Below are 22,089 nucleotides of genomic sequence, written 5' to 3'. Positions count from 1 at the left end.
TTGAAGTAGCTAAAATTCCAAAAGGTCTCTATCTGGGAGATCAGCTCTTTAGCTTGAACCCTGCTGCATACTTAAGTAATATTACACTTCCCAAATTCAGGGGTGCTTTATCTTTAGCGTGATTAAATACACTCCCAACAGCGGTGCTCTATGGGAGGTTTAAGGGGGTTCTTTACCTTTCTCGTCTTTGCCCTTGTGGTTCAGACGCTGTGAAGACTACTGATCACGTAATTTTATATTGTGACCTCCACAAGGATATTCGTATTAATTTTATTTTACCCTGGCTGAAGACATATCCTGGCCATCCAGATGAATTCTGTCAAAATCTTTTACTGTCTAATTTTAAGCCTAAGTTCACTAACTCAGTGGCTAAATACTGTTATATAGTGTGTAAGCGCTGCTTGCTTGCTTATGATTCTGTTTCTGGTCGATGACTGAAGGAAAGTTACTTGGACTTGGACTCAGTACTTACATTGTAATATTAGATCATTAAGGTTTAATCCTAAACACACTTACTAGGAATTAAGCGTCATCGGACACCATTAAATGCACAGAATTGTGTTGCAATATGATCCACATTTCTGATGGAATTTTAAACAAATATTCCTCTTATTGCTTCCCTCATGTAAGAAAGAGCAATATTACAAGTTTTAATATTACACGTGCTATGCAATCTTTTTTACAGATATCTCTGGGTTTTTAAAAAATGTGGTTTTAGTAAATAGCAATCCAACACTGCACTTTTTACAAAAGATTTTGTAATACAAAATTATTTCTAGTACAAAATTGAGAGCTTTGAATATGACCTACTTATTACAGAAGATTAGTCAGATATTAAAGTAGATATCTTTGTATTACATTTTTTCAGGAACTACTTATTAAAATATTATACAGAGAATACCAAAAAGCTGTGCTATAAATTATGTTTTGTTCAGAATTTTAATGAATTCATATATTTTAACCATATTTTATTTTATATATTTTAAATATATTTTACTATATTTTTAAGCTAAATTGTATTGGGCTTGTCAGCTATTGTATCATCTACACTTTAGCAAAACCCTAACTGAAAAAACAAAGTATTATTCTTCATAAAACTTTTTAAATATCATTTCCAAACATCAGAGAATATGGTTGAACATGCTTGAGTATTCCCTCTAAACAGAAAATGTGTGAAAGTCAGCTAGTTAATGCATAAGTTAATGTTCAGTATAATGACTTTCCTTGATTTTACTGCCTGCAGCAATCTTTTTTTTGAAATGCTGAAAGTTAATCAATACTTGCTTATATTTCAAGAATTGTATGACAACAGTGGTATACATCACTGTCAAACATCTCTGCACTTCTAGAAAAATGGTTGGTATAATTTTATACAAAATTTTTTTTAAAAAAAACTATATCAAATAGGCAGAGTTTATTCAGCTCTCTTCTTAGATTTGGATATTAAGAAGGCTGAACCTGGCAGTATTTCTACAGCTAATTCATATTTGTCCATTATTCCGCTCCTTCTACTCACAAACCACAGTGAAATTTCTCTGTTTTTAGAAATGATCCCCCATTCATGGGTCAATACTATAACCTTTGGCTTTCAAACTAACAGTTATTTGCCTTCAGGTGCACACATGACTATTGCCTCAGCCAGACTGTTGTGTAATTCTATTTTCAAAATAATGTTCCTCACTCAGAATATACTCGTGCTTATATTGGATTCACTTCTCAAATACAAATTTGAGGTAATCAAAAGCCCAAGGGCAACTTCAGCCTCTCAAAAACTCATTTCTACCTCTGTTTGGAGAAATAGATCTGAAATGTAAAAATACTATAACAGGAAGCTGTGCAGAGAAAAGAAAAGGCACTCTCAGTCAAGGTATAGAAAAACACAAATTTCAATGTCACTTACTTTGCTTCAAACAATAAGGATTTTTTAAAAATGAAAATACTGGCTCCCACATGCTGGTATCATTTATGCAAAATATTATTTTAGCAATTGGTATCTGAATCTATACATGTAGAGATGCCTTTGTCCTAATTGTCAATGTTCTGTGATTTATTTAGTCATATTTAACGGGCAGAGATGGCAATTCAGTTCTATTACAATAGTGATGGCTTTCCATAAGCAATATGGAAAGGAGTGTGAACTTGCAAACACTTTCACAAGACTGTGGAATAAGTTGCTCAATAGGGCTCCAGCTACCTAGAGTGTGCAATGTTTAGTATGTAGAAAACACTGGCTGACCTCCTGACTAATAAAGGGTGCACAGTTTGAGGGTCTTCAGGGTATGACAAGAACCCTCACACAACTCGCCCTTTCCTCCTGCATGCATACTGTTGTACAAGTGTCATCAGTCATCTGAGCGCTCCCCGTGCTTCAAAAGGAGATTACAAACACATCTCAGCAACATGTGCCCTATCTTGCAGAACCGTTCTAGAGGGTGAGCAGCACTTGGAAGTCTAATGGCTCTTGTATGTGGCCGGCGTTGGTTGGTTGGGAGTCAGGGGCGTAACTATAATAGGGCAAGGGGAGACAGTTGTCTGGGGGCCCAATGCCTTGCCCCCCCTCAGAGACAAGTCACATGACTGACTCCCCCAGCCGCACACCCACCCGAGCTTCCTTCAGTTGTATTCATCCTCCAAAATTGATGTGAGTGTTAAGACCTGGAGCTACCAGAACATCATGCCTTTCTCTAGTACCATTAAATGGCTTTGGGGGGGGGGGGGGGCTATGCTTTTTGTTACCACTATTCAGCCTCATTTAAGATTTCTTTACTTCATGAGCTGAGCTTCGGGGGGGGGGGCTCTACCTGTTGTGCTCCCACAGTCCTTCAAAGTGCACACACTTCATTAGCCAGGATTTCAGTCAGTGTGTACTGATTTAAGTCAGTGTGTGTTATATTATAAATAATATAAGAGCAAAATGCTCTTGGGTTCATCAGGTTTCATGAAAATATAAGCTATCTTCTTATTTCTTTCTGTATGCAAACTACTTTGAGAGATATTTTTGTTGAAAAGCAGAACATATAATTTGAATGAGAACTTAAAAAAATACAAGCAGGGATATGCAAGACCTTGCAGTGGAGGGGGCAGACAGGAGGAAAGAGAGTCTTCCTTCTACCCTCTTTCCCCTATTTCCATTCCTCATGTAGTGGTGTGCACAGACCGGTCCAGGGCCATACAAAAGGTCTCGAGACCGGTCCAGAATTCTGGCGGTCCGGCGGGGGGGAAGTGTGTCTTTAAGGGGGGGCGGTAGTACTTTAAAAAAAAACCCCGCCGCTCTTCCTCATCCGGCACTGGACTTTCCAAAAATGTTCTTGGGGCGGCAGAGTTCCTCCCTGCCACCCCTGCCCCCGTCGTTGTCTTCAAAGAGTTAAAGTAGAAAGAGCTGGTGCCACGCGTGTGCTCTTCGCGGCGCACGCGCTTGTCTCCGCCGCTGGCGCGCACGCGCCACATATGCGCCGGAGGGGGGAGAATGGTGGGGGCTAAGTACTACCGCCCCCCCTTAAAGACACTCCCACCAGTGCCGGACCATGCCTCTGTGGTTCCGTGCACATCCCTATCCTCATGCTGCATTCTTTCTAAGGAGTGGGTCAATGGGCCTCTCTGGCCTATTCTTTATTCTCCCAAACTGAGCAGACTGCTATTTGATTGGTGTGTGTGTCTGGGGGGGGGGCGAATAACATATCCTACCCCAGAGGCCAAGGAGATGTTGATACTTGGTAGGGGCTGGCTACTAAACCCATCCTCCCTGTTCCAATTCTAAACCCACCCTCCCCTGTGTTCATCCTTAGTCATCCATCATGAGATTGAAATATGATATAGATCAGGAGTTCTTAAACCTGGCCGAAGGCCGCTGTGGTTGGGATTTTAGAGTTGAAGTGCAACAATATCTGGGGACCCAAGTTAGAGAATCCCTGATATATGCTAACTGTGCTTGAATATACGAGCCAGCGTGGTGTAGTGGTTAGAGTGCTGGACTAGGACCGGGGAGACCCGAGTTCAAATCCCCATTCAGCTATGATACTAGCTGGGTGACTCTGGGCCAGTCACTTCTCTCTCAGCCTAACCTACTTCACAGGGTTGTTGTGAAGAGAAACTCAAGTATGTAGTACACCACTCTGGGCTCCTTGGAGGAAGAGCAGGATATAAATGTAACAATAAATAAATAAATAAAATAATATATCCAAGCAGAGCTAGCAATTAATCCATTATTAGCTTCCAACATGATTTTTTTTAAAAATATAAATGCCATGGAATAACCACTTACTATATACACCTAATGGAGCAGCGAGGACATGACTTGACTAGCAAGCCAGAAGTTGCCTGTTTGAAGCTCCACTGGAATTGTTTCCCAGACTATGAGAAATACCTATATTAGGCAGTAGCAATAAAGGAAGATGCTGGAAGGCATCATCTCATACTGCATAGGAGATGGCAATGGTAAATCCCTCCTGTATTCTACCAAAGAAAACCACACGGCTCTGTGGTCGCCAGGAGTCAACACCAAATCGACGACACACTTTACCTTTATATACACCAAACTATACACCTAACTAGATTTGCTTTGCTGGTAGAAGAAAACCAAATGTATTTCATAGGATGTGCCAATTTACTTCTATTTTAACAAAAATGATCTCATTCATATAAAATATATCAACACATACATATAATAGCTGAATTAAACAAATACTCACATCGTTATACCCATGGATTACATGGTTATAGCATAATTTGTTAAAAGACACACACACCTTTTATGCTTCTTACTATTTTTAAGAGTGTATTAGAGAGGGCTATTAGCTGACACCATGCAACCACATGAAAATTGAAATATACACAATTCTATTTTTCATAGCTATTTTTTATTCAAGTGATTGTAAAGAAACCCTAAAAGTTCACTGGAAGGAGGACCAGTTTTGAACAGCATAATTTATTTGTATTTGGTCATGATTTTAAACTTGTTTTTCATTTCTTTCTTACATGCATGTTAAAGTTGCACTCTAAACATCTGGGATTTTATGAAGATGGATGTTGGCAATGAAGGAGTCCAAAACATATGAACTATTCATTGCCTGGGTAAATAAAAAGCTCTTTGTGACTTTTTCATCCCCTAAGGTATGTTAAAATATCAGATATTTTTTGACAATGAAATAATTTTTCTACCCTGTGTATCTACCCAAACAGATACTTCATGTGTGCAATAAACATCTGTGTTCATGGCTTGAGCAACTGTTGGTAATTTCCTTTTTTTTTTTTTTTTTTTAGTTATGGAGGGTTTGGTATTTGAAAAATAAACTGATATGTGAAATAAGAACAATGATACAAAAGCCTACATAGCATTCTGAGATGCTATGATTCAGAAGGCTCCTTAAGGAGCAGTCTTATTTGGAGAAAGTTGGCTGGCCATGCTCATGGCTAAATGTTTATCTTCTACTAGAAAGACCATTTATTCCCAAGAAAGGCAGAGAAAACGTCTTCATTATTTTTAAACAGTGCAAATATTAGTGTTCCCAGGAATTTTAACTGTCATTTAAAATAGAAATCATTGAGAAATCTGCGACCATTCTTCAACTTAGATGTTAAGAGGTTTTATACACATTTCCAGTTCTCACAACCATAAATTATGTATTGTATAGAAGTTTGGTCCAACATTGCTCACCAGTTTTAACCTCTGCAAAGGTATTCTGGTTGTGTCTATTGGTGTCCTTTCTGTGACGTTAACGAATCTGACTTCGGGAATAGCAATGGCACACATAACATGAGCCCACCTGTAAGTAACAGCAACACACAAAAAGCAAGAAATACAAATATTAAAAAACTTAAAAGCAAAATAAAACTATCATCATGCAGTCATTTCCCCACTGTACTTTTAAAAAACTTTATCCTATACAGCAAAAAAGCACCAGTGTAAGGGTTTTTGATCTTTACATTATTAAAATTTTAAAAATACACATCCAGGTTGTTTGCTGTTTTGTAGAATTTAATCAAATAATGAAAAGTAAAACAAATTAAAGGAATGCTATTGGAAAGTCTCATAACTGTACCTGTATGTCCTCTAAACAGAAATGTAATGAAGATATGTAGATATACTGTAATTCATCCTGGCCAACATCCTGACCAATGAAGTGCTAGTGCTATGTGAGATGTGCCGATGCTGCAGAGTTTCAGACTAACATAGCACTGACTGCATGAGGGAGGGGGAGGATTTTGACAGTCAATCTCCCTTTCCCCTCGATGCCCTCTTTGCTATCTGGGTGGCACAGGGTAATCAAAGAGTAAAATCCCCTCTCCCATGCACGAATGCTAGTGCTGCATTAGTCAAACCCTCAGCTGCACCAAAGCATTTCATACAGCTCCAGCACTTTGTTAGTAGGGGTATCAGCCTCTTTCTTTTATATTACATAGCACACTGCATTTTAAATCATCATAGTCATAATGGCTTCAATCTAAAGAGCAACTTTAAGCATACCAATATGCTCGAATGTGGAATGACTTTTCTCCTTTTAACAGCAGAACTACATGGCATATCACAAACTGCTTTTGAATATTCCTCTGTTTCGAAAGGTGTTTGCCTCTGCTGTTTAAAGAGGTTCAAAGCTCTCTTGGGTATGTGAAACTAGTCGCAACAATTTTTTTTTAAAAAAATATAGGCCTCAGATATAAACAGTAGGACTGTGCACTTTGGTACGTATCTGAATTCTGTTTTGGAATTCCCAGCCCACACCACAAGGAGGCAACTGCTCATGGGGCAACTGCTCCAAGTAGGAGAGTGGTGGTGGTGGCTCTTTAAAAGCCTCCCAGCACCGGTGTGGGGAAGTTGAGCAGCGGCCATGCTCCTTGGGAGCACTGGGGGCAGGGGAAGAGGAAGCTCATCACTTGGCACAGGGTGACTGGGAACCGCAGGGATGTCTAGGGAATCTATGTCCTCCCAATCTTCTCCAAATAGGACAAGCTAGAGAACTGCACACTGCTGCAGAGGAAGCGAGCAAGGGGAAGAAGAGTGGCAAAACAGTGCTGGGCTTCCAATCCAGGAGTGTTGAGTTGGGTGGCTGGGGGCAACAGCTTTCCATTTAGGTGACATTTCCTGATCTACATTTTGAAATTTGTTTAGGGGAGGAGAGCTGGTCTTGTGGTAGCAAGTATGAATTGCCCCTTTTGCTAAGCAGGGTCTGCCCTGGTTTGCATTTGAATGGGGGACTACATGTGTGAGCACTGTAAGATATTCCCTTTAGTGAATGGGGCCACTCTGGAAAGAGCATATGCATGCTTTCAGGTTCAAAGTTCCCTCCCTGGCATCTCCAAGATAGGGCTGAGAGAGACCCCTGATTGCAACCGTGGAGAAGTGTGTGTGTGCACATGCATTCAGAGTGGGGCCTTTCTAATTCAACCTGAGCAGGAACTAAAATGAATTGAGTGGACATCTGAAAACTTATGAGAGCACGCACATGCACATGCCTTAGAGGAAACAGTGCTCGAGAGCCCGACTCACAAATCTACAAGTGAGCTGCTTCTGCTATAGAGTCAGCAGCAATTAGTGGCGAAAGTGTTAGCCTTGGGCTGCCTTTGGACACAATGTGAAACCGGAGGTAACCGTGCCAGAGGTTAAAGATTTTGGTCATCTGAATCTGTGAACCTGTGGTTTCATCACTGAATTGCGGGTCGGTTTTAGCCCCCAAATCTAAATTTGAGCCTTCGGTTCCAATTAGGTTTCCCGACTGAAACCTTGGGCCAAAAAGCAGCATCGTATCATCTTAATTGTGCCAGCGGGTCCAACCAGAGTTGAGGGTAGGAAGCTCCTCCCTCCTACTCGACTGGCCGCTGTGGCTTTCCTTCATGAGTCAAAGGAAGCTGCGCAGCCAGTGCCTCCCCCTTTGCACTCTCCCAGAATGCAGATCAGACTCATCTGGGAGCGCGTTGGGGGAATGGAGGCAAACTGTGCATCCATTGGACCTGTGGTTTGCCATGAGGTCCGAAGGCAGTCTTAGTGTTAGCATTAGAACCAGTGAGAAAAGGGTTCAAATTCCCACTCAACTATGCAGCTGGCTGGATGGACTTGGGCCAGTAAGGATGAAAAAAGTAACCCATGCACACTGCCCTGAGCTCCTCTGAAGAAGGCTGGAATATAAATGTGGATAACAACATTCAGCGATAAGAATAAGATAAGATAATTTACATCACCCACAACACACACACTTCAATTGTTGCCCCCAGATTATGGAACTCCTTCCCTACTGAGACACACTTTTTCACTCTCTCACGGTCTTCCATAAATTTGAAGGCTGTCTTTCTTACCCAGGCCTATGGGCCATAAGGAAAGCTGAGCGGAGATTTTGCTGTATATGTTCTGCTCTGCATCTATGCAGTTTCTACTATGTGTTTAAAATGCATTGTTTTAAACTTGCTATTTATTTGCAGATTTTATATTTTCTGTGTGCTGACTTGGGATCAATTGATGAAAGGTGGTTGAAAATAATGCAAAAACAAATAAATGAACATATACCCACATTTTCAGGTGATGTGAGCTGGATTACCATAATTCTACATAGATTGTATCTAATTAGTGTACTTGGTAACTAAGTTACACATGCTCCACTGTTTACACTCTATACGTATTTGGGCATAAGGAACAAGGTTCAGGCTTGTATCCCCCCTCACCTCATGTAGAAACCTTTCTACCACACTGGCACCTAGGTACATGATACATTCATATGCAGGTACACCCCCAGTGACATGATCTCTCTACCCCTTATTTGCAATGAAAAAACCATATGGCTGAGGTATAGTACTCATGCATGGAACAGTTCATACACAATGTTCTTCATCATATGGTGGTAGGGTATGCTAAGTTCTGCAAATCATAGCATGTAGAGCCTCCATGCTGGGGGTATGGCATGTACTGGGTCTCAGTAAATTAAATTTGTTTTGAATATACAGAGTTTTCATAGGGAGACGCCTGTTTGATAACTCAACAGCAGCAGAATTGATGGTATAGCAAGTAGTTTTTCTATAACCCAACATGCAACTATTTCACTTCCATCCCGAAGAATCTTTGATATGCTGCATTTGACTTTATTCTTAGGAAGCAGAATACTGGTCTTGTGAACAGTATGATGTCAACTGCTGTACTATTTTAGAAGTCTGTGTTATAAAAGGTAAAAGTAATAAAAACAACCAGCTCCAGAGTCACTCTAAATTGATTCAGATTGATTATTTTGTTAATGCTGTGTTTGTTTCCAACAGAGCTTCAATGATACCATATTAAGCACCATAATCAGAGAATTCCAGAGCTAAAGAAAATACACTTGAATGCTAGATAACACCACAAGACTTGCACATGCAAATAATGACAAATGAGCTTTCATTTGCTTCTTTTATACTGTCATCAGCCAAAGCTGAGTGTGGAATATTTAAGCATGAGCGGACAATAAAACAAAACTTGCATGTTAGCTCCTTAAATATATGCACAAAATAACAGAAACGTAATTTAGCAACTTAATTGGAAGCTACCTGTACTTTCAATGAAAGGAAAGGGGTCCATGTGTTAGTACACTTTTGTAGAGAGAAAGGGATATTGTGAAGAAAATCACATTCTGAAACTGTCTTTGAGCAAGTCTGCTGCAATTTGAAAACCAGCACTAAACTTGTTTGTAAAAGAAGGTAGTAATGCAGCACTAATCTTTCCTGAAGTTTCCAAATGCATTTCTAAAAACCAGTAAAGCCTAGTTTTGATAACAGGCAAGCTAATCAAAATCAGTGAATTGACAGACACATAAGTAAACAGAGTGAATCAGGATAAACTACACATTTTCTGCAAACACAGTGGCTCATATGCCCTCTGCGTTAAATTTGCAGAACAGGAGCTGCGTCCATGGACGAGGCTGCATTGGAGCTCAGCTCAAAGTGTTGCCGAGCATCCAAACACATGCAGTATAAGGTGGGAGCAATTTGTGCTACTATCTCTCCTCCCTCCAAAAGTATTTTTTGGCTTCACAGGTATGTCCCTGAGGGCCATGTGATCTGCAGGAACATTTTTTGAAGTCAAAAAGTCCTTTCAGAAGGAGGAGACAGTAGCAAAAAGTGCTCCCTCCCCCACCCCCACATGCATTTGGCTACTCAGCAATGCTCTGGGCTGATTCAGTCTCTTCCATGGACACAGCCCTAGTCTGCACTTTTATCACTGTGTAGAATGTGAGTTACTGTCAACAGCTTCTTCAATAGGATGTCAAATACAGAATTTTCCAAAGGTGTCAGAGCGGGCACATAACAGCAATATAAGGCCATAGTACCAATCCTTATCAGAACTGTTCAACTTAGGGTGGCTTATTGTGGTCCATAATACAACTTGGGGAATAACAATGAAAAATACTAGAAATGATGTTTCTGGAATTCAGTTCCATGAGATAGTGTGATATTTTAAAAAATAGCTCTAGTTATCAGCAGACTTCTTATAAATAACGCTCATTACCAAGATAATCTGCAAATACATCTTCATTATCCCAGTCTCCTACATTTCATATATCACGAAATGAATTAAGATTGATAGATTACGCCATGATTACCCTATTTATACCCATATTTTGGTACACCAGCTACTGGACTACAAGTATAACTGAGAATATTCCCATTAGAGGCTCTATGTTGTCAGTATAGTAAGAAAGCTGAAACGGAATAAGCTTGAGTTTACTAGGCAAGTAACTTACTTTTTGTCAGTGGTTTGCTTGAGTGCTCCACCTCTCAAATTACAAAGACAACATTCCTACAGAAGAAAAGGAAACACAGAATTAATCTGAACTGCCCAAAGCTATCTTGACTGTAAGATATAAATAGTTAATGCTGCAACAGACTGATTTTGAAATTGGTAGCTTGACTAACAAGCAGAAGGTTGCCGGTTTGAATCCCCGCTGGTATGCCTATATCGGGCAGCAGCGATATAGGAAGATGCTGAAAGGCATCATCTCATACTGCGTGGGAGAAGGCAATGGTAAACCCCTCCTGTATTCTACCAAAAGAAAACCACAGGGCTCTGTGGGCACCGGGAGTCAAAATCAACTTGACAGCACACTTTACCTTAGTGCTAAGCACCTCAGGTTTTTTCACTAAGATCCTCACATGTTTTTAATCAGGTCCATCTAAAAATTTGATGGTGCTGTTGAGAAGAAATTAAAAACAAGAACCTTCTTCTAAAGGCTTAAAATAAAATATGTATTTTTGATTGATATCAATGATTTTGCTACTAATAATGGCCAGTCTCCTAATCTGTCACACAGGAGACCAGAGTTCAATTCCCTAGTGAGGAGCTGTGCTCCTTTGGGGACAGGGCTGTAGTTCAGTGGCAGACCGTATGCTGTGTGTGTGTAAAAGATCCCATGCATCTCCAGGTAGAGTTGGGAAAGACCACTATCTGAAATCCAGAGATCCTCGGTCAGTGATACCAAGCTAGAATGATCAGTGGTCCGACTCAGCATAAGGCAGATTAATATATTCACATGAGGCTGCTTCTCCAAAATCCAGATCAGGTTTGCACAAGATTTCATGCCTCATAATAAATGAACAATATTGATTTATTTTATTTAAGATATTTTATACCACCCAAAACTTAGGTCTCTGGGCGGTTTACAACAAGATAAAAACATTAAAACATTAGTTAAAAACAAAAACAAGAAATTTAAAACACAACAATTTAAAATTTTAAAACAATATTCTAAAACATTAAAAACAATCAAAACGGTATCAGTTAGAAGCCTGGGTGAACAGATGTGTCTTTAAAGATGCTGATTTAGTCATGACTAACTTCTCCCACTCTAGTCCGGATGTTGCCCATGTTATTTTTTCCTTGTTTGTCTTTCATTTTTCTATCTGATTTTTTTCTTTGCTAATCTCTCTTCACTAAAGCATTCCATGGTGATCAGGATAGACTGTATTGGTTAGTGGTGATGGGGGCGTATAAACTGAAACTTATATAAACCTGAAACTTATATATTTTTAAGGAACTTATTCCTTAAGTTGGAGGAGCCTCCTCCTCCTCCAATGTCACTCATTCCAGGAAGCTAAAAGTAAATATTCCCTTTACACTGCCACCCCCTTAGTCTAGTCCCCTGCTAACTGAGCCTAACCAATCCTAGCCAGATTCCCCTTTAAAAGTATATCCCTCAAGCCGGCTCATGAGCTGGTTCTATGAACCAGGGGGCAGTCTGGTTCAAACTCAGTTTGGCTCCCCTTTTGGAGACTGCCTGAACCAAGCTGGCTAAATGGAGATATCAAATGATCTATGAATCAGAATCAGAATCAAGCTTTATTATGGTCAGAGACCAGCATAAAATTATACATTAAATGAAGGTAACACTGGAAAAAAGTTACATGTTGATAGAGGTGATTGCAAATATGATGATAGCTGTTGTGAAAAGGCTAAAATTTAAAATAATTACAATTTTAAAAGAGACAAGCTACTAAAAAGAAACAAGCTACTAAAGAGCTAAAACCGCTAAACATACTTTTCCATAATAAAATGCACAGAAAAGACAGAAGGGAGATTTAAAAAATAGTAGTAGTAATATAGCTGAAAATGATTTCATATGTGGTAAAAAGCTAGAATTAAAATTAAGAATGGTTAAAACTATAATGGTTTCCATAAGTTGGACTATTACTAAAAATAGTAAAGTTACACGGAATTACACTAAATGGTAAAATACACTAAAATACGCTAAATGGTGAAGTTACACTGCATTAATCTAATAAAATATTATGCATTGCCATGGCACAATTAATATGATACGAAGATTATGGAGGTGAGTGTTATCAGGACTCAAATTAGGGGAGCCCATCAGCTATCATCTTTCGCCGGATGCCAATCGCAGCCACACAGAACTTGGCAATGATCTTTGGGGTGTGTGTGTTAGAGTCAGATAAGCAGCAATTGAATACAGAAGTGATTCGTACTCCCCGGAAGCTTGTTCAGCAGTGGAGAAATAAGGGCGGCACGAATGTCTCTGTAGAACAGGCAGTACAGAAGGACATGCTCAGTGGTTTCAATTTGCTCTGGGCCGCAGGGGCATAATCGCTCTGCGTACGGGATCTTTCTGTATCGACCCTCTATTACTGCTGAGGGAAGACCATGGAAGCAGGCCAGAGTGAACGCCCTTCTGTTGTTTGGGGCCTCCAGTTGAGAAAGGTATGCTGCTGGAGAGGCCATGTTCTATGAATACTTTCAAGTTTAAAATGTATGTGTTTCAGTTCTTCTTGAGTGCCTTTCATATTCCTTTACTACTGACAATCAAGTTACAGTTTACTTTACTGTATCATGGCTGACAGGCAGATAATCAAAACAAAATAAAAATCTGACTATACACTCCTTGATAATTGGAACATACATCTTGAGTTTTACTACATTTATTTCTGTCTATTTAGCCTAGACCAGAGGTCAGATAAACTCAATCAGATGCCTGAAAAAAGTGTAAATGTAAAAGGTACCAACAAAAAAGAGACCTAGTTTCAAGAAGCTTTAAACCTTTAATGACCCCAATGTGTTTCAACCAACGGCCCTCCTCGGAGCAACTATAAAACATACCAACATAAAAACATAAAACCACTTTATAAAAAGGAACCACCCCAATAACATTTTTCATGAATTCACTGAATATACAAAACAATATAAAACAAGGTTTCAAAATAAAACCATTTACATTTGTTTAAATCTTGCGAGAGAGCTCTGATAAATGCTGTTCATTGACTCCAGCCCACTGCAACAGTCTCTGACTGAAAGAATGAATACTGTATATAACTCTCTGACCAGAAACACAGCTGTTCTCATTAACTCTAAAAGTAAGGGCTCAAATTATTAAACATGTTCAGAGAGTAGTCACAAAGGCAGGAAACTTACTAAAAAAAAGGGAGGGAGGGATCACATTCTTAATTTCGTACTTGTAGGATCAGAGTTTTTAATTCCAAAGTCCACCACGTTTCCTTTCTAGGAAATGGACTTGATGGCACCTTTATGTAATAAATTATTTTAATGTGTATAGTTTACAACTGGACCAATATTCAAAGCTTGACATTTTACATGTATAATAGCAATAAATTCCCGGCTAACTTGGCAAAGGGGCACCTTTTAATGTGGTGATTCTCTTTATTTAGCAGGGGGAGAGTAACTGGCCCTATCCACCCCCAGCACAGTACTTCCAGTGACTGTTACTGGTGTCTATGTTGTGTTTCATTTTAAATTGTGAGCCCTTTGGGGACAGGGAGCCATCTTCTTTATTTATTATTTCTTTGTGTAAACCACCCTGAGCCATTTTTGGAAGGGCGGTATAGAAATCGAATGAATGAATGAACAAAAGGGCCACATGGATGGTGCCTTTGGGGTATTGTTGCCATTTCCAAAATGTCCAGTTGAACAGGATTGTTCTCTTTAAATTCACTCCTCACCAATATGTCCTTTATATTACTGGTTAACTTAAGAGGGAAAACTGGCTTCTCCTGATAGGCAGGTACAGTATACTCTGTAAAACATCTGTCACATGATTGAATGTTAGACTACAACTCACAAAATTGGATGTCTGTTAAGGGCATCAGTCTTAGGTTCCGATTTCCATGCTTTGTGAAGCCTGAGCCAAATGAGATAGCCTTAACTCTGCTCTTAAACCAGCAGGTTTTTTAAAATTATCTAACATATCTATTCCTTCAGTCAGAGACTGTTGCAGTGGACTGAAATCAACAAACAGCATTTATCAAAGATCTCTTGCAAGGTTAGATGTTTATTTTAATTTAGAAAAGGTTGTTTTGTATATTCAGTGAATTAATGAAAAATGTTATTGGGATTGTTCCTTTTTATAAAATGATTTTACCCAAAGGAGCAACTATATAAGGAGCAACTTTACAGTTGCCCAAAGGAGCAAATATAAGATGATAGTGGGTGGTTTCTAGGTTATTCTCCCTGCATCCCGCCACCTCCGCTGTGTTTTATTGAAAAGGTAAACAGACCAATCATATGTAATACTCTGAACATGGCATTTAGAAATGTCTGGCGGAAATGTTATTCTTACTGTTTTTATTGCGTTTTTAAGATGGGGAGAACTATTTTAACTTTTCTAAGCCACCTCAGGTTCCATGGAAAATAGGCCAGATATAAATTCCTAAATAAATAAAATAAATATATCTATAGGTTATTCTGGAAAAATGAACTCTCTGATTGAATATTGAACTGATCTGACTATTTTAAAAAAATGTTAAGATGACTATAAATGCTTTTCACAACTAATGATAACATTATATATGTTCTAAGTCCTCCATCATACTTAATTATGTATATTTGGATAATCATGTCTTCAAATAATTCAACATTACCGTCCCCCCTCAAAATTTCAGCTTGCTACTGCCACGTCAGGTAAGCCGGTAGCTTCTTCAGCTATCAATGTGAGTGAGGGAGCCCTCCTTTTGGACTAGTAAAACACCCCTTGGACACTCTGCAGTGACTTCTGAGGAGGGGAATACTGCAAGTTATGAATATTATTAAAAATAACAGGAGTTAACAAAATAAACTAAACAGAAGTTAAACAACATGTTGTGGCCTTATTCACACCAGTAATAACCTGTGATTTCTTTAACCAGGAAAGAAACTGCTCTCATGAAATCAGAGACACTGGGCCTTTACCAGCGGCGATAGAACAGCTTCCTTCAGGTAAATGTGGATGTTGTTGCTGATCTAATGTAGGGTACATGTATTTAGTATGCTTGTAAGACTAAAAGTGGCAGATTGTGTCCATTTAATTGTGTATCAGGTAACCTACCTCTGCTACTTTGGCAATGAGCTGTGACCTTAGTAATTGCTATCAATCTGATCTAATGTAGGGTACATGTATTTAGTATGCTTGTAAGACTAAAAGTGGCAGATTGTGTCCATTTAATTGTGTATCAGGTAACCTACCTCTGCTACTTTGGCAATGAGCTGTGACCTTAGTAATTGCTATCGTCAGGAAAGTGCTCCTAAATGGTGCGCCCTAGCCAAGAGCTACTGAATAGATTCTCTTTTCTCTACAAGCACCTCTTATCAGATCAGGTCAGAAGGTTATTTCCTCATCAAGCACATACTATAGTGATTATATCTGAACATAATCTTCAATTTAAATGGCCTCATTAAAAACTATGAAGTTTACGGAGTATAAATGTGTTGAGAATCTATTAAAACAGGGGGGGAAACCCAAACAAACAAGTGAGCGTGAGTCTCAAAGGAAATTGGTTTATCTTTTTTTGTCAATTATTTTTCTGGCAGCTACATGACAAGAAAAAACCCAGAAATTATCCTGAAGAGCAAATCTGTTCTGAAGGTGAATTGTTGTTTTTTAAGAATACTTTTTATTGACATTTTTATTGAAGACAGAAGAAAATGGTGGATAATTCCATTATTTGTTTAAAAAATAATCAATTTTGATTGAGGAGGGGGGAGAGATGGCCACAGGCCAATTCTAAATGCACAACTGCACCATAGCATGAAATCATATAGCTCAGTTATCACACTTTGAAAACAGGTTTGAAATGGAAGTGCTAACATAACCTTTAGTAGAGTGAAGGTTGACTTCATAAAGTTGTCCCAGTTAATCTTATTCTGCTAAAAATAATGATATTCCAATGGCACTTTCAAAAGATATTCATGTTTAAAAGTCTATGCAGAAATTATCTTAAGTCACATTAGTGAAAGTGTACGAAGCTCTTGTTTTAGCCAATTTGCTATCTAGGCCATAGCCAATCTCTACAGCATCTTGAAGTGGAAATTGATTAGTTTCAAGAACTGCCTGTCTTGACTCCCACACACTGGGCCTCTTTAGTGGGAAACTGCAATAATAAAATATAAGGCCTTGTTTTGTAGGGGGAAAAAACCCTTCAAAATCAATGCATTTAGAGCATTTCAATTAAAATAAATGCCATGGTCTTTGACTTGCAGATCCCACAGGGTCCAATCCTGTCCTCCATGCTGCTCAACATCTACAAGAAATTTTACATGGTAAGTTGTCTGAGGATTTGACATGGGGTGTCATCAATATGGGCATGACACCCAACTTTACCTCTCACCTTCCTCCCCAGCTGGACAGTCGGTGAACATTCTGAACCAGTGTCTAGAGTTAGTAGTGGGTGGATGAGGGCAGATTAAAATTAAATCCAGACCCAATATGCAAAGACTCAATACAAAGTGTGCATTGAGTCTTTCATTACTTGTGAATACTTCAATATGGCTTCCTATGAATGCTCAGACACCAATGGTTTTCAATGTTCAAAAACATCAAAGCCATGGGTATTTAGGGGATCTGTAGAAAAGGATATAGAAGAGCTACCAATTGTGATTCAATTCTCTTCAGCTTTAAGGATCAGGTAAGAACAAAATCTAAGGATGATTCTATGAGAAAAAAAATTATTCACTCTGTCATGTAAAAGCTTAGTCAGAAAGTGCACTAAAAATTCAGCCATTGTGAATATAATGTATTAACAAGCTAAATACGGCCTGTTCAAGTATCTTCTTCATTTAATTCTTACTGCTCAGAATTATGAAGAGAGCAAAGGATCCCCCCCCCAAATAGCTGAGAAGCCTTAAAACATTGGATTTATTTTGAGCATTTCTTCTTGTGCATGCGATATTTGTTTCTCTTCTTTTCTTAGCTTCTTAGATTTGTGTAAGGAAAGGTATCATGTTTAAGCAAAGTGCCAGAAGGAGAAATTCAGTCCTACATGTTGTACAGTAGGCTGTGTTCCCCTTGAATGTTAGTCATTATTCTTCCTGACTTTACTAGCAGTTTCTGCTCGAAATGTTTAAGACTAATGAGGCATTTGTTCTCAATCAAGAAATTATGTGTGAATATAGTTTCACTTTCAAGAGCAAGACAGATGAATTATTAAAACTTATTTGGTCTTTTTATTTCTTGGGATGATGCTTAGTTCTCCCCCCCTTTCTTTTTTTAAAAGCAGCACCATATCAAAGATGGATTCATTGTCACTCCTTCTGTCTCAACAATTATTATCAGTCCCAAGGTAAATAGAGCACTCTAAAATAAAAATGTACATAATCTTATGAGTGGGTGTGACACATCCTGAATTATGCAGGAGTTGAAATGAGGTGTTGTGAGTTTTGCTAAAGGAAATGCCTAGGGGTGATGACTGTAGGAAGTCAAAGTATTCAGGCACATGTACCTTCAGTATTTTGCTTAAAGGGAACTGCTACTTCAAAAATGAATACAGGAGGCCCTTGTTATTCACCAGGGTTCTGTTCTTACCTACAATCATGAATACAGAAACTGTGAATAATTAAATCTTAATTTAATCTGGGGGTTAGGTTCCTGTACATTTCCCTTTTTTTCTCTTGGGCCAAAAATAACAAAAAACCCAGGAGGGAAGCAGTATTCCCTCTAATTTTTCCCCTTATCTGTGCACAAAATGAGTTTTGTTCTGGGTGGCAGTCAGAGGCGTAACGGGGGGGAAACGGCGCCCAGGGCAAGCTCTGCCCCTGAAATTGCACCCTCCCCCTGCCCCCCCATACCTGCGCCCCCCTGGCTGGAGTGAGCGCGGCGGCGGCGGGAGTGAGCACGGCGGTGGCAGGCGGCGGATCGCCGAGTGCAGCGGTGGCGGTGGATCACCGAGTGCGGCGGTGGCGGGCGGCGGCGGATCGCCGAGTGCAGCAGAGCGATGCCGAGGCCTGCCATCTGGCCCGGCGCGGGCCAGACGGCAGGCCTCAGCGTTGCTCTGCTGCACTCGGCGATCCGCCGCCGCCTGCCACCACCGCACTCGGTGATCCGCCGCCGCCCGCCACCGCTGCACTCGGCGATCCGCCGCTGCCTGCCACCGCCCGCCATTGACGCGCGATCAGGGGGGGGGTCAGGGGGGGCATGCCACTTTTTGGCACCCCCCCCACATGACCCACCAGAGTGGCACCCAGGGCACGTGCCCTGCCTGCCCCCCCTATCGTTACACCCTTGGTGGCAGTATTAAGGCAGTGTGTACAAATGTAGATTCAGAATGGGGCCTTCCTGAGTCAACCTGAGCGGAATTTAAAATCAACTGAGTGGACATTTAAAAAAACTTGTGTTTGTGCACACATGCACACGCCTTAGAGGGAACACTGGAGGGAAGCAGATTTAGTAGTACAGCACAGTACCTTACTTTCCAGCTCTCCAGCAATGCCCCCCCCCCGGAAATGACCCTATGACCCCAGAAATGACCTCCCCGAATCCCCCCAAATCAGCCCAAACCTCCCAACCCCTGTAAATGACCCCTGACCCTTGGACTGATCCCAGAAATTGGCTGAAAAAGTGGCCAATTTTTTTTAATGGTGCCAAACACGAATAACTAAGTTGCAGCTGCACCTTCTACAATTGTGACAAAAGTAAAGTTCTTTACTCCTAAATCAGGGATTAAATTATTTTTGCATTATTTCTGATCTGCCTCAAATAAATGCCTTGTTTTAAAATATTAAATTTCTGATAGGGTGGTCACTCTTGAATATTTATTTGCATTATGCCTAGTAGCCTCTACCACTGTGGTATAAAGCAATGGCAGGAATATACTTTTCTGGAGTAAATTTCAGAAAATGGACAACCATGCACTAACGAGACTTGGCAAATAGATTTTCTGTGAGTTTCCAAGCTTATGTTTCCAGGTATACTGGTCTGAACTGAAGGTGGCAGTACAAATTATCCCTGGATTTGAGATGCCAGCATTAAAACTAGCAAACCTAATCCAGGTTTGGTCTGTTTAACATCAGCCCGGGGCTCTGTCCTGTCTTCTGTGGGAAGACAGAGGCCTTTCAAAGATTAAAAAATGTCTGGGTTCCTTGACAGCTCTCACCATTTTGAACACAATCAGGCTCCCCGCACAAGGAAACACATGATAATTCTCCTTACTAATACTTAGAGGTGCCACACCTGTCCCTCCACTAAAAGAAAACTGACAAACTTGTTGTTAGAGCAGCACTGCTGTCTAACTCTGTTCACTGAACTGAACTGATAATTACATTCTGACTTAAAAGACACCCTGTCAGTTCCTGGGATTGACTTTTGCCATTCCCCCTCCCCGCTACACCCACCCGTAACTCTGCAGGAACTGTAACAAAGCAGTTTCATAAGTCCTGGAACTTCTGATTGCCTGATAAGGGAACCTTTCACAATTTTCTCTGGTGGCCAGCAAGAGAGGAAAAATTCAATTTTGCCTAGAAAGAATGCCTACCCTGCTAAAATGAAAACATATTACAGATACAGAAATTGACTCTAGGCACATTTTAATAGCAATTCACTGAGCAAACATTGAACCACCCATATATGTGAATCACTATTTTTGTAATAATCTGTTCTAAATTGGTATTTGCCATTTTATTTCCCTGCCTTGGTTAATATGCACACCATATCTTCTACCTCCTGTTTTGTTCTTTACCAACAGCTACAAGGAATCTTAAAAACATTGTTTGCATTATCTGCTGTTCCAACCTGTTCATCCTACCTATCCCCTTTATTTTTCATAAAAATGGTCAGAAATCACATTGGGGAAATGCCACTACATTCCAGAATAGTTGAACTGAAGGGGTGAGGGGAAGTCACCATTTATATACCTTGAAAAGTCCCCTACAATGTGAATTGCTTATGCACGAGTGTGTATTCCCAGTACATGCAAGCGATCGGACAGCTCTCTGAGAGAGGACTTTACAATTGAGGGGAGCCAATTATTTAATCAAGAAAGATGTGGATACGAGAATTGATGGGGCAGGGTATTTCAACTGGAAATTCAGCAATCCCGTTGTTCCTGAGATTTCGCCAGGAATTGCCTATACCCTTTCAAGCACACTGTCATGTCTACAGGGGCTAGCACTAGCTTTCTTAAAAATTAAACCCAAGATCAGAAAAATGAATTCTGTGGCCAATAACACATTTTGAGCTTGTTTAACTCTTGGAGTCATAGCATACACACACCCCTGCTTACGATTCTCTAATCTTGATTATTCACTTTTAGCCCACCAAGTTCAGAAAAAAATCCTCCCACCCAAAACATATAAATAAGTTTTCAGTTCCTTGCCCTAGGCCTCTCTGAATCAAAAATTGTCTAAATTAGGCCAGAGACTTATGGTAGCTCCCCCCCCCGCCCGCTCTTCAAGAGATGCACACAAGAGATGCACACAAGGAAGAGGAATTATGGGCTATGTTACAAAAATTCATTCCACTGAAGACTGGCAAATTTTGCAGGTTTTTGTAGTGCTTCTAAAACCTATAAGCTGCTTGACCATAACTGACAGTGGGACAAAGAATGGTTGCATTCTCATGTAATGGGAAACCATGGGTAAATGAACCCAGGGTTAATTTTTGTAACCGTGAATAGCATTGCAGACATTTATCCAACCATAGCCCTGCAACGTCTGGTTTGAGGGTAGGGGAGCCCCTCCTTCTTCCTGGTCCACCCAGTCCACATCCCAGCAAGCTCAGTAGAGTTCATGTTGCCAGACTGTGGGCAAGGCATCAGAACGTCTGCAGGGTAGCAGCCACTGGCCACAATCTTCAATGGGGCATGCCGATCATGATTGTGCCTTAACAGAATGGACTGCCTGTCCTCGGCAGGGAAAGGGCATTTAAATCCCTTTAAATGGCATTTAAGCTCTTATTCCAACTCCAATTGCACTGCCACCCTCATTAGAGCCACGGACCAAAACAGTCTTGCACAAACACAATTTCTGACAATGGGGGGATACAGAGGGGCACTTTTTTCTGTCACTCCAGGAAGGGATCATGAGGACTTCCTAGGAGGGAATATGTATATGAGGGAAAGCAAAGGATCCTGGGGTTTGGTCCACTGTGACCAAAGATGATCTACGATGGCAAACCCTGGCAAAGCAGTCCAAGAACACCCAAGCCCGCTTGCTGACCAGGGATTAGTTCTCTCATGAGAGAGTCAGTCCACTGGGGAGGACGAGAGGCTCCAAGACCTTCAGTCCGTTGAATTGCTCTCTGTTGAGTTAGACCATCCAAATCAAGGGGCTGCTACTTGTGTGGGGCCCCCCTTCTCTCTGGTAAATAACATAACTTGTACACCATGACTCCCTCCTGTCCAGGCAACCTTTACATACTCTCAAGGAGTGGT

General features: G+C 40.3%; 1 protein-coding gene across 8 annotated transcripts in view; it reads right to left on the bottom strand.

Annotated features, from left to right (window-relative positions):
• KDM4C (lysine demethylase 4C) overlaps positions 1-22,089 on the bottom strand; it is a 413,873-nt gene that overhangs the window by 92,985 nt on the left and 298,799 nt on the right. For all 8 annotated transcript variants that reach the window (XM_053291925.1, XM_053291926.1, XM_053291928.1 and 5 more), the window contains 2 exons: positions 10,695-10,750; positions 5,654-5,762 (listed from right to left, as the gene is read on the bottom strand). In XM_053291925.1, coding sequence (XP_053147900.1) covers positions 5,654-5,762; positions 10,695-10,750 — 165 coding nt within the window. The remainder of the gene's footprint in view (positions 1-5,653; positions 5,763-10,694; positions 10,751-22,089) is intronic.

Source organism: Hemicordylus capensis, chromosome 2 (assembly GCF_027244095.1).
Source record: "Hemicordylus capensis ecotype Gifberg chromosome 2, rHemCap1.1.pri, whole genome shotgun sequence".
NCBI classification, from domain to species: Eukaryota; Metazoa; Chordata; class Lepidosauria; order Squamata; family Cordylidae; genus Hemicordylus; species Hemicordylus capensis.
Note: the sequence above shows the minus strand (reverse complement) of the source record. Positions and strands in the feature narration are given on the sequence as shown.